At 41.4% G+C, this 12,858-nt stretch overlaps 1 protein-coding gene and 4 non-coding genes across 6 annotated transcripts; all 5 read right to left on the reverse strand.

Moving 5' to 3' along the window:
• Nucleotides 1-122: 122 nt before the first annotated feature.
• On the reverse strand, nucleotides 123-12,622 carry EIF4A2 (eukaryotic translation initiation factor 4A2). 2 transcript variants are annotated; one of them, XM_040349458.1, is made up of 11 exons: nucleotides 12,526-12,621; nucleotides 9,738-9,783; nucleotides 9,531-9,663; nucleotides 9,163-9,302; nucleotides 6,738-6,906; nucleotides 6,230-6,339; nucleotides 5,472-5,615; nucleotides 5,208-5,345; nucleotides 4,908-4,997; nucleotides 4,012-4,091; nucleotides 123-835 (listed from the first exon to the last, which is right to left on the reverse strand). In XM_040349458.1, exons 1-11 carry the CDS (start codon nucleotides 12,552-12,554, stop codon nucleotides 691-693), a joined length of 1,224 nt encoding a protein of 407 aa, XP_040205392.1. In that variant the 5' UTR covers nucleotides 12,555-12,621; the 3' UTR covers nucleotides 123-690. The 2 variants fall into 2 exon arrangements, with proteins under 2 accessions (XP_040205392.1, XP_040205394.1); XM_040349460.1 differs by lacking the exon at nucleotides 123-835 and adding an exon at nucleotides 3,559-3,636 and having other exon boundaries at nucleotides 12,526-12,622.
• Nucleotides 3,707-3,837, reverse strand: LOC120938402. The gene has a single exon (XR_005749023.1). It is a non-coding gene; the product is annotated as a small nucleolar RNA SNORA63 (small nucleolar RNA).
• Nucleotides 5,050-5,174, reverse strand: LOC120938401. Its single transcript, XR_005749022.1, has one exon. It is a non-coding gene; the product is annotated as a small nucleolar RNA SNORA63 (small nucleolar RNA).
• On the reverse strand, nucleotides 9,374-9,442 carry LOC120938449. The gene has a single exon (XR_005749065.1). It is a non-coding gene; the product is annotated as a small nucleolar RNA SNORD2 (small nucleolar RNA).
• Nucleotides 9,856-9,924, reverse strand: LOC120938450. The gene has a single exon (XR_005749066.1). It is a non-coding gene; the product is annotated as a small nucleolar RNA SNORD2 (small nucleolar RNA).
• Nucleotides 12,623-12,858: the final 236 nt, after the last annotated feature.

The raw sequence follows: 12,858 nt of genomic DNA on the forward strand, positions 1-12,858 counted from the left end.
TCTGACCATCAAACTAAAATTACTTCAACGGTCAATACATTGTCATTTTGTGAATGCAGCTAAAGCTCAAATGGAATATGAAACTATGTTTAGCAAACCAAAAAATGCCCACAAATTATACGGGGAGTAAATATATTTTTTATTAAACATTGAATTTCATGTGCAATGTGGCAACTTTACATTTAAACCAAAGACAAACAATTGTTGGGGTTCAGGGTCTAGCACAAATGCACTTATTTTACTAAATACATAAACAAAAGATAGGCTTTTTTAATTTAGCAATGCTACATCTGTAATGTACAATAAATGTGCATATGCTAATTTACCATAATTGGCTGATTTTATACAGCACTTATATTTTTTAGTCCATAAGTAAGTTATTAAATGATAAAGAACATCAAACACAGCCACTTCTAAATAACTAGGAAATACATTTCTAAAACAAAAAAGTAAAGACCCCATTGCTTTACAACCCACCCCAACAGTCTAAACTCTGGAAAGAGGATAAGCCCACAGCTTCCCTTCCAGAAGGCAACTGTCGCTTTGCTTATCAAAAAATCTGGAATTCTGATCCGTTATGAGCATTGAGACAAGATTCAATATATTTCCAAAGAAAAGCACAAATGCGCGTCGTGATCCGCCAATTCAGCAACAGCGAGTACGGCATTCAAAAAAATCTCATCCCATGGATCAAATAAGATCAGCCACATTCATAGGCATCTCCTCCACAGTAGTATTGTAGAAAGTCTCGATATCACGAAGTATTCTTTTATCCTCTTCTGTAACAAAGTTAATTGCCACACCTTTTCTACCAAAGCGACCGCCACGTCCAATCCTGCAAGAAAACAATCACATTTGGTTCATGCAGCGCAAGCCAAGAGAGGTGCCTTATTACCAACCAGGACAACCCAAGAATGAGAAGCCACCAAGCATAGTGTACTACATACATCCTGTATTTTGTAGAATCTAGCCTCCGTTCTTTAATACTAGGGATATGACAAAGAAAAACCCTGCTAAATTACGTACAGTCTAGGAGAACCATTTCCAGGTCCCTACAGTTGAGAGACTAGGGTCAGGAGACTCCTGCCACACAAGAGGACCGACAGCATAAAACAGCCATCTTGAAGCGATCCTGTCTGGAAACAAAATGCCAAGGAACAGTCTTCACAACTGTGCTTAATGGGGGAGGGGGGGGGGTTGCAGTTTCTGTGCTAGGAGCCCATCTCACCAAGACATCCTGGATGACACTGGAGAACATTTGTAACAAAGCCAGATATTGTCTAAAACGGATAGGATCGATTCAACCATGTTAAAATTGACATGCAACATGAACAAAAAGGCAAAAACGCCATTAGAGTTCATTCATACTTGCGCCTTCCATTGTGAAGTTAATGCATTTTTTGATGAGTGCAACATGATAATTATGCTCTACAAAGTCTTTAGAAAAGAACTAAACGATTCTGTTCTTGCACATGTCTAATCCCAAAATAGGTCAACTGATTCAAATTCAGTGTGAATAGCTGCCAAGTCATCAGCTACACATACTGTAGCTTCTGACTTTGGGACATTTACCTGTCCAGCAATGTCGGCACTGCAGCATGTTTTTATTTGCCAGTAATGAATCCCGTCAGTGAAGCCCTGTAGCTTCACAGCCAGATCCATACTGTGCATGTGCAAATTATGCTGAGCTCTGACAGCTGGGGGGGGGGCAGACTTCTGACATACCTTGCTGTGGTCACAGGTGCCTGCTTCACCCCCCAAAAAGTGAGACCGATAGGTGGAATTCTACTTCAGCCAGTGGGTTAACACACCAACAGCTAAATGGAATAAATGTTGAGGGATACCCTACACCAAAATCAACCCCCCCCCCCCCCCAATATTCATATCAGACCCTTATCCTTGAGTATGCAGCTGGGCAGGCCAGGAGGGGGGCGGAGATGGGAGCCCCCAGATCACTCCATGGGATTATGGAGCAAATTAAAAAAAAAAAAAAATTCATAGAGATGCATTGATGTGCACTTTATCAGTCAATGTTTGGATGAAACATGCAAACAGTCTGCAGGTATGAAAGGGGCTTTACAGTTGCAAATTTTGCAGGAAAATGTCAAACTTGTTAGTAATACACACCTGGCGTTATGGAACAAGGCTAAGATTTAAATACTGTACCAGTCAGGTAATCCCATGTGCATAGGACTCATAAGATATCCCCAGCAGTCTCCTTTGCCAAATTAAGTTTAGACATTTAACACCCTGCCTAGTTTTATTGCATATTCTACACAGAATGTGAATTGCATTCTTCTGTGCAGAACAAAAGGCCCTTTTTCACTTAAGCCTGCTCAGAATCCACCTGTTTTCAGGTGAATCTGAGCAGGCCATCCATTGACTCCCATGGGCACGCCTGAAAGCCAATCAAGACAGGCGTATGGCAAGACATCCGTCTTGGTGGATTGGCTGAGATTTGAAAGACAGACATGCCATCTGTTTTTTGCCAATCTCCACATAGAGATCAGCAGGGCTCTGATAGTTCCCTCCCTACTCAGTGAGCAGACAGACCCGAGCCGCCCCGTGTGGAAGGGGCCTAAAGCAAATTTGTGGCTGCATTCTCAAGCAATCTGATGGACCTCTTAAGGTTTTAAAACACTGTTCTTAACAGTGCATGCACATGTCTTTCTATAAAAAAAGGTTTTGTTGTCACTTGAAGTCAATAGGGCCATTTGTATTAGTTTATTGAACCATTGACATTTTTAGCATGCTAGTCCCTCCAGTCCACATGGGCAAATGAAAGCAACAACCAATGCAATTAAACAAAATTACTTTATCAGCCACAGTATAGTGGTGAAGAACAACCGTGTAATTCACTGTGGAACGTGGCTCTTAATATACCAAAGATAATCACCGCTAGGTACAAGAAACCGTCACAGACTTTACAAATCTTTGGATTTAAAACCCACTTCCCCTCCTCATCAAGACACGCTTACCAGCAAGTAGTGATCAATACTTGAGAAAAGCCCAAGGCTCCTTTCATGCTACTGCAACTTCAAAGTTGCATGATTTTACTGCAATTTCAGGTAAAGCCTGTGTAACTCAAATTAAAGATGTGGACCAAATTAGTGCAGGGACTACATTGAAGTCTGAACGACTTGAAGTTGTACCAATTTGAATGGTTGTCATTGAAATCATGGGAAGTTACTTGTTTCATGATTTGGTACTGCAAAGTAGCATGACAAGTTGTACAAGTATGAAAGGGGCCTTAATCCAAGTTCAGCCTGTCTATAGAAGCTGTAAACTTAGGGCTTCTACTAAACACACCACGCAGAGCTCCAAAAATGCTACATTACTTTTACCATATGGTGTGTGCCTGCAATGTTAGAGTAGTATCAGATCTACAGTCAGCTATATTATGAGGTATTTAAACAGCAACCAAAGCATTAATATCCAGTCAACCAAGTTCCCCCAACTGTTGTATCTAGACAACAGAAAGATATAAAGACATTACCTTTACAAGTTAAGTCCTTGTTCCACTGGCCGCCATCAATTCACGACCAGATGTGTGTTTTCTCTGGTCAAGAGAAATACACACCAGTTCCACAGGCCATCTCTGCTGCATCCGGGAGCAAACGGTACTCTGCTCCTTAGCTATTTAAACATAAAAGCTTAGTAAAGATTGCCTGGGGAAATTAACTACATGCCATTTTATAGAAAAGAACTGTTTGAGACCAAGCGTCCCTGTCGGCTGTATTTGTTTCAGAACAGACAGGGATAGTAGGAAGCAATTTATTATTTGCAGGGGGAACGACAGAACAGCACTTCACAGCTATACTGTAACTTAACCTGCGTTAATTACTTCCTTTATTGCTTGTTTTAAAGGGTAGAAAATGCTTTGGCATTCAACATCTTGTATTTGCTGAAATTTTTGATAGCTATGAGGAATATTCTTAACTACTAAACAAAGGAAAGTCTGTTACAGAAAAGGTTTAATTTGTTTAAAGAAGTGAAGTATTATATACATACCTGTGAATGTAATTTTCACGATTGGTGGGTAGGTCATAATTTATCACCAGGGAAACCTGCTGCACATCTATGCCACGTGCCTAGAATACAAATTAGAATGAAAGGTCAGTCATTTGGACAGATTTGATTTAAACCTTGTGATGGCAAATATAGATTTGTCCAGAATTACCAATCTGTGGCAGTCTACAAAGTTAACTTGGAATCAGATAAATAAACCTAGACATGTGCAAATTGTTCCAATGAAATGTTTTCGTTAATCCAAAAATGAAAATCTGTACCAATTAAAATGACAGGTATTGGAATTTCCTTTCAAATTTAGTTAGTTGTGAATGTAATAAAAAAAACATTTGTTCATTTAGATGCGGCAATTTCAAATTGGTAACATTCATAAACAGCCAAATTTGAAAAGAAAAACCTAAAATTTGTCATTCTGGATTTTCAAAATTCCAAATACTGCATCTAAATGCATGGAACATAAATTCTAGTTTTTCCAAAGTTACAAATTTACTCAACAAGATTTCAATAACTAATGACAATTTTTTTTTGCCATGCACATGTTTAAGGCTTTGTTTCCACTATGGCGCAGTACCGCATCACAAAAAATGCTTTGTTAGGAAGTGGGTAAATCCTTCCAGGGCTGAAGTGGTTAAAGTAACCCAAGCGTAGTTGAAACAAGTTGCTACATGGGCAAAGTGAAAGTAAAAACAGCAACCAATGCAATTAAACCAAATTACTGTCAGCCACAGTATAGTGGTGAAGAACAACCGTGTAATTCACTGTGGAACGTGGCTCTTTATCTACCAAAGAACATTACCGCTAGGTACAAGAAACCGTCACAGACAATAAGAGTCTTTGGATTTGAAACACCCTCCCCCCCCCCACCAAGACACACTTACCAGCAAATCAGTAGTGATCAATACTCTACTAGATCCGGACCGGAACTCCCTCATAATGACATCTCGTTCTTTCTGGTCCATATCACCATGCTGTAAGTGAAAGGGGTTTGTTACCAACATATCTTGCACATAATTATATTAACTGTTTGAGACCAAGCGTCCCTGCCTGCCACAATGAACAGTCAGGGATAGTAGGAAACAAGTTTTATTTCAGCAGGGGGAACGACAACATGGCACTGCACTGCCATATAGTAACTTATCCTGCTTTTAAAAAAAAAAAAAAAAATTCCACACACTTACCAGAGCAGATACAGTGAAATCTCTTGAATGCATTTTTTCTGTTAGCCAGTCAACTTTTCTTCTAGTATTAAGAAAAATTACAGCCTGTGTAATGGTCAGTGTCTCATACAGATCACATAGAGTGTCCAACTTCCATTCCTAAAGAAAAGAAATTTGATTATGTATCCACATGCAATCTCACCAGCTGCCTAAATTTTGCAAGTAGGTCACAGAACATAAAGGCCAGCAAAGACATTGTTACAAAGCTGGTACTTCTGTTCTTACCTCTCTTTCAACATTAATATAGAACTGCTTAATACCCTCCAAAGTCAGCTCCTCCTTTTTCACAAGAATACGAATTGGATCCCTCATGAACTTTTTGGTCACTTCCAACACATCTGTGGGCATTGTAGCAGATAAGAGGACAACCTTCAAATAAAAAAATAGCAGCATTAATGCCAAGACTTGTACTTTAATAAAAAAAATTTAAACTTCCATTTTCTGCAACAGCAAAGTATAAGCATCAGGTCCATGAGCTATAAAATACTTAGTCGAGTTCCACCCAAAAGTGGAACTTCCGCTCATTGGACCCCCCCCAATTGGCACCTTTCCGTCGACATCACCGCAGGTCTCCCTCTGGCCCAGTAGGGATCCCAGCGTGAAGCCAAAGTTTACACTGTCGGGTACCCTTACTAGCAATGGCAGCACCCATTGCAGGCATTGACATGGCTGGAATCCAGGACATGCAAGTGTCCATTAGGGTAGCTGCTGGTTTTCAAATGTATTTATTTTTGGGCAGAACGCTTTAAGTGTCAATTTATAAATGTGACTTCTGAACTATATACCAAGCAGTAACCATCTCCTTAAGCACTTATAACTTTGTAAGGAAAAATAAGTTTACAGAAGGGCTTGGCTACATTCCCATTCTGCTGTCAAAACTGCAGCACATAAGGCACATTTGCAATTTACCTTGCACATAACTATACAAAGCTGCAGCACTGATGTTAGAGCCTCATGTATGAGAATAGCAAAATTTGAGTTACCTGAATATTTGTGCTTAGCTTCTGAAAGATTTCATAAATTTGATCCTTAAACCCACGGCTCAACATTTCATCTGCTTCATCCAAAACAAACATCTTGATCCATTTAGGAGCTGAAACAAACCAGAATGAGTAGTTATGAGTAGCCACTATGATGCCTAGACTATAACCATCTCCCCCACGACGTTTTAAATCATACATCCAGCCCCCAAAAAAAGTTTGATAGATCCAGACAGTTGAATTGGACAATTGCCCTATCCCCAGTGAAATCTGATAAGTGACCTACTGGGGCACAACCACATGGGATGCAAGTGTTTACTTTGCAAAAGCTCAAGTAAAGGCATCTTTAGTAGTACCCATCTGCATGTGCTGTTACCCATCAATTTTTCCAGCATGCAATTCTAGGAGACAGCCTGTTTACAGCTGCATTGTTTTGTAAACAGAACTAGCACCATCCGTGTACTGACAATTCTGTATCAACACATAAAAATCCTAATATTCTGCAACTTACATAGGTAGCGCCGATTCAGCATATCAAACACTCGCCCAGGAGTCCCAACAACTATGTGAGGTGCTTCCGCTTGCAGCTTCTGCATTTCATTACGGACATTTGTGCCTCCGATACAAGCATGGCATGTTGCACCCATGTAGTCACCCAAGGCCAAAATAACCTTTTGAATCTGATAAACAAACATTTTACAGTCAGTGTGATGCAACGCTAAGCTTTAGATTACCAATTTTAGTGCTAGCTCAACTGCCCTGTCCACAAGACTTTAGAAAAAGACTACTGCATTAGAAATTCTAATAGCCATAGTCATTTAAAAAAAAAAAAAAAAAAAAAAAAAAAAAAAAAAAAAAGGCGCTAGAAGCTTAACATGCACTTTCCAAAAGTGAGAAAAAAAAAAAATAGTAATGCCTAACAAAGTGCCAATGCTGCCAATTTAGGAAGCATGAGAACCTAAATATTTTCAAAGATTAAATGTAGTATGCAGCAATAAAGCCATTTGGAAGTGTGGGAAAATGTCTGGACTCCCAACTCATGCAGCACTTGTATCTTAGAATTAAAATAAAATTTCTTATGCATTAATAATACAGGCTATTCTTAGCAACTTGCCAGAAGACTGAATTAAACAGAATGCAAGAGCTCAATTTTTCACAGAGGGGGGGGGGTTATACTATCCACCTTTTAACTGCTTCTCCACAGAATGGGGGTATCCATACTAACTAAATGTTCAGATTGTCCAAGTTGCCAGGCTTGCTTTTCAATTTACTTTAAATCTGACTTCAGTCAGGTCATGTGAAGCCCTATAGTACCTACCCAGTCACCTGGGTGATCTGATGCAAGTGGACAGCCCTGTAGTTAAAATGAATACAACAATGAGATACTGTTGTGCACTGTTAGGACAACTGCCCAAAGTCAGGCAGCAACCAAGACCCCCCCCCACCCTCAGTGGAATCATGTTATATCCCGCAGTGAAGATCTTGGGAGAAAATAAAAATGTCCAGCACTGCACAGCCTTTGGAAAAACTTGTTGCATCCAGCTCCTGCTGTCCATATGCACCACTTGCTCCATTCTCTGTACAATTACAGTCCTAACTGTAGAATTATGGAGCAAGGAACCGCAACAGTAGAAGTTTTTTTTAGCTGTAGGACCGACATTAGGGAACTACAGCTTTAGACATTTAGTTGACCCCCTGAGAACTCTTGTCTGTACCCACTGGAAAGATTCTCCTTGTCCTGTGACGACAAATCACTGGAACTAAAGAGTGGAAAAATTAAGGCCCCCCCCCATAGGAAGCCTTCCACTGGTGACACTTATGAATCAGACAGTCCAATAGGGTTTTACCAAACTTGGAAATTTGGTGTCATTGTTTTATGTACAGGATCAGAATATGAAAATCTCTTGAATAGGACAGATGGCAAGTATACCTGAAGTTTTAACCCATTCCCTACACTAGCTAAAATGTAAAGTTCCAGCCTTGTACTATAAATGATACTTTACTAATGTAAAGTTGCCTTTTAGCCATCTACAGTGTTATGCAGCTTTTGAGTTGCATAACACAAGGAGCCATCTGCACACCACTTTGTATAGTAGCAAATCTCTAGTTCAGGTTTACTGTGTCATGGCTACAAAAAGGTTTAAGTTGTGAACGCTCTTGTTATCAAAGGCATAAAAAAAGCCATTTGTAATCTTCAAAATACATGATCATGTAGCATACATGCTTGGGTCAGCTTTGCCAAGCATTCAAAAAGTAACGCTCACATATGGCAGAACATTTAAGTAGACAGCAGCAATGTCTCAAACTGAAATCGATTATGTTAATGTAATATAGTGAATATGTAAAAGCACCTTTGTGACGTGTTAAGTACTCAGATACTGGTCTCCCAAGCACTTGGCACATTTTGGAAGTCATTTTTGTAATTGGCAAAAAGGACCAATACTAGTTATAGCTACCTGGATTAATCCACAATTCCCAACCAGGTGCTATAATATTTTAGGGTTTATGAAACCCAATTCAGGTTGCTCATTGAAACCAATTTTCCAGTCACCAAGAATTGTTCTTTATATGCACGAAACCCCATTTAGTTGACAATTACTGAATTGGGAGATTAATGAACCACACTTGCCAGAAAATGCCTGAATTACTGAATGCACAAGTGAAGCAAGAAAATACATGTGCTTTAACAAGCAGTCAGCTCAGGTTATAAGCTTGTGAACATGAAGCATTTAACATTGTGACATGCATGCCAGCAGTAGCCGCAGAGATCGTGTACTGCAGTTTTCATATTGCACATCCTTAACTACACATGAAGGTAAAAAGCAGTCTGCAAAACTGTTAGGCTTAAGATGCTTTAGTGAGCCATCAAGTTTGGCTTACAGTTGTGCAAACTGAAAATTGAGCAGCACGCACATTTGTAACTACCCTCTCAATACCTGTTGAGCCAGTTCTCTTGTTGGAGCCAATACTAGAGCTTGGGTCTCCTTGAGATCAATCTCCAGCTGCTGCAGGATGGAAATGGCAAATGTGGCTGTCTTGCCAGTACCTGACTGAGCTTGGGCAATCACATCATACCCTAAAAAAAGTAGGATACACATTTACTGTTCCCACATTTTACTTGGGTATGTGAACCAAGACAAATAAGACAAGTGATCAGAAATAAATGTTCTCTCCATTTCAGGTCAGTCCCGAAAGATGGTTACCATCATTTCACTTGTATACATTAACAGATTATGAATTTTAATCCTATATACCCAAGCTAATGATTACAATTGTACATTTTGACACATTAAGTCAAACCAACCTTTAATGCAGGGGATGATTGCCCTTTGTTGGATAGCAGAAGGCTTTTCAAAACCATAAGCATAAATTCCTCTTAGAAGAGATTCCTTTAGATTCATGTCATCAAAATTGTCAACAATCTCATTCCAGTTACTCTGCAAGAAGAGAAAGTCTTACATATCCCATATGCCAAAAATAAAGTAAGGAGAGCAACTTGTATCATACCAACCTCAATGACACCATCGGGGTCCATTCCCTCTGGGCCGCCATGGTCTCTACAAAAAAAGAAATGGCATTCAGTTAATATCAGCAACAGTGAGCATTTGGTTACTATATTATACATCTACAAGTGATCAGCAGAGTATATTTTCTCCATTCCAGGTCAGTCCCGAAAGATGGTAACCATCATTTCACTTGTTCATTTGTAATGCGATAATGCAATGATCCAAATCTTGCCTATCCGAAAAACTAAATTATGAAGGATGTGCTGCCTTGACCAACATTCAGTCAAGTGGCTTTCAAGTACCTCCAACCAGTCACCCCAATACTTAAACCCTCACTAGATCCCCACCTGTTTGAATAAATTAAAACCTAGCTCTTGCGTCCGCTCGTGGAATGCCGACAAACTTTTACCCTTTAAAATCTTCATAGGCGACGTTTAAAAAAAAAAAAAAAAATCTACAGGTTGCATGTTTTGAGTTACAGAGGAGGTCTAGGGATAGAATTATTGCTCTCGCTCTACCAATCACGGCAATACCTCACATGTGTGGTTTGAACACCATTTACATATGCGGCCACTGCTGACGTATGCGTTCGCTTATGCGCGCAAGCTCGTCGGGACGGGGCGCGTTTTATGGCTCCTAACCTTTTTAGCTGGCTCCTAGATTCCAAGCAAATTTGTCAAACCCTGGACTACTGCAACTGTCTCCCTAATGGCCTACCCTTAACACAGGCTAGACCCCCTTCAGTCCATTAGGAATGCCGCTAGATTCACACCTCACTAACCGATCAGTGACTACTGCCTTTCTGACAATCTCTTTAATGGCTTTCGCTACCATGTAAACTACAAAATACAAGGTCATCCACAACATTGCCCCCAGCTACATCACCAACCTCAACTGCAGATATTGCCCAAATTGTCCACTCTTCCTGCACGCTAGCACCCTTGTTAACTGGCCTACAGGACTTCACTAGAGCCTCTTCCCAGCCTCAATGTTTGATCAGCCCCTACCCACCTTCAGATCCCTGAAAACTCATTTATTCAGGGAAGCCCGTCCCACACCCACCTAATTGTACTTGAGCCACCCCCATCAAATAATCCCCTGCAGCCATTACCTTTTGTACCACTCCCTCTCCCCCCCCCCTTTAGAATGTCCGCTCCATGAGCAGGGCCCTTCTGTATTGCAATTGTACCCCCCCCCCCATATCAATCATGTATAATATTTGGGAGTTCCAAGTAAGCTAGCAAAAAAGGCTGATTTTAACTTGTCAGAAATAGTCTTGGGCTTTAAGTGCTAAAGCGGCACTTTGCCCATAACAGCTTGATAAAAAGTGTGCTTTAGCAAGGAACATACATTCCCCATTATGCTAATAAAACCAGGGTACTATAAATTCCCTTCAGCTTGGTTCCTGGTTCTTACCATGTTTCTCAAGCCCAGAGCAGCAGCAAGTCTTTAGGTCATGGGTGCTCAACCTATAGCCCTCAAGCGGTTGCAGAACTACAAGTCCCATGATGCATTGCAAGGCTGACACTTACAATCATGACTTCCAAAGGCTGAGGCATGATGGGACTTGAAGTTCTGCAGCAGCTGGAGGGCCACAGGTTGAGCACCCATGCTTTAGGTTGTCAGCATATTGGCCTCTACAAATTTGGCAGTGCCTAAAATGAGAGCAGCTGAGCATGTGCAGAGCAAGACTGGCTATACCTGCAAAAGGTGCCAGCCTGAAGTGATCAGGATTTAATTTCTGACTAAAGTTCCACTTTAAGCTGAGCATGCACAGCGCTGAAGATCATAAAAGCATGGCATGTCGCTTTTGCAATGAAAACCTACCCTGTTGCGATAGAACTTCAGCTCTGTTTTAAATGACCCTTGTATATTTCTATGCAAGATAGGGATCATAGATTGTAAGCTCTTAAATGACTAATGTGAATACACAATATGCAAAGCACTTGGTTCACATCTACATGCAGCTAGAGCTCTTTCCCAAAACTCAAAAAAGGTTACCATGTCAGAAGATGCCCTGGTAATAGCAATCCCATACATCCACAGAAGCAAACCAAGCCACATGGTGTCACACCACCACATGGTTTGTTGTGGCACATGTGGCTTTTCTGTGTTTCATATGTACAGAACACCATTAAATGAAAGTTCTACATGCAGGAACACTGGAAGCATGCACTCAGATGTGAAGCAAGCAGTTATTAATGCCATGTAAACACCTAACTGCATTGAGCATCCCTCTGCTGAGTAGGAGCCACGGCTTGCTGCACGTTCTCTACACTCCGATCCAGGAACGACATGCAGTGAATGTTGATCACCCTGCAGAGTCTGGTTGACACTCAGCACGGTGAAGCCCCCAGTAGACATTGGTAACAAGTCCACAATTATAGAAGAGCCCTTACACTGCAGAACCTCCTCCCCTCTCCGCAATGTTTTTGCCAAAATCGTGTGGACCCCTCCCACCCTGCGGCGCTGACGGCCCTCACCTCCTCCCCCGGCGGGCCTCCAGAACTGTGGCCGGTCCAGGGCTCGAGGCTGTACACCGTAAAATAAAACGGCGGCTCCCCATGTGTATAGATAGGAGCACCGTGCACACAGCTGTCACTATGGAGGAATGTCCTCCACAAAGTAACCCACATTATTAATGTGCTCCATACGGGAGTGTGAGGCCTACAAGTTCCAGCAGTGTACCCGCTGCAACAAGCCTCTCCCTACATGCCCAGATACCTAAGCACCCATGCCTTGCCACCTCTAGGCACAGCCCACCAAGCTATCATTACTCTGGAGGGAAAATACCTGGAATAGTCCGCAGAGCCACCAGACATGTTCCGTTCCAAGGCTCGACTGAAAAGGAACAAACTAAGGTGGCACCCGCCATTTATAGTGTCGGGACTACATTTCTGAACGGCGCAAGGATCCCGCGCCGACAATGCAAAGCTTCCCCCCGCTAGTCTCCACACGCCGGACTGAAGTAACAAACGTCGACGAGGGTTTACTGCCGAAACGATGAACGGCCGAGCGGTCCGTTTCCTCAGAATACAAGCCTTTTTCCCGAGAATGAGGCACTAGTTTATCACGGGACTATTTTCACTGGCGGAAAGATATTGCAGCAAATAGTGAGTGGGTTAT

The sequence above is a fragment of the Rana temporaria genome, chromosome 4 (genome assembly GCF_905171775.1).
Source record: "Rana temporaria chromosome 4, aRanTem1.1, whole genome shotgun sequence".
Taxonomy (NCBI): Eukaryota; Metazoa; Chordata; class Amphibia; order Anura; family Ranidae; genus Rana; species Rana temporaria.

Excerpts from the sequence above, each read along its gene's own strand:
- EIF4A2 (XM_040349458.1), bottom strand. The coding sequence starts at position 12,554 with ATGTCTGGTGGCTCTGCGGACTATTCCAG. Across the intron at positions 6,907-9,162 it reads CAAGAGAACTGGCTCAACAG|ATTCAAAAGGTTATTTTGGC; the intron begins GTATTGAGAGGG and ends TTTGTTTATCAG. Across the intron at positions 5,346-5,471 it reads ATATTAATGTTGAAAGAGAG|GAATGGAAGTTGGACACTCT; the intron begins GTAAGAACAGAA and ends TCTTTTCTTTAG.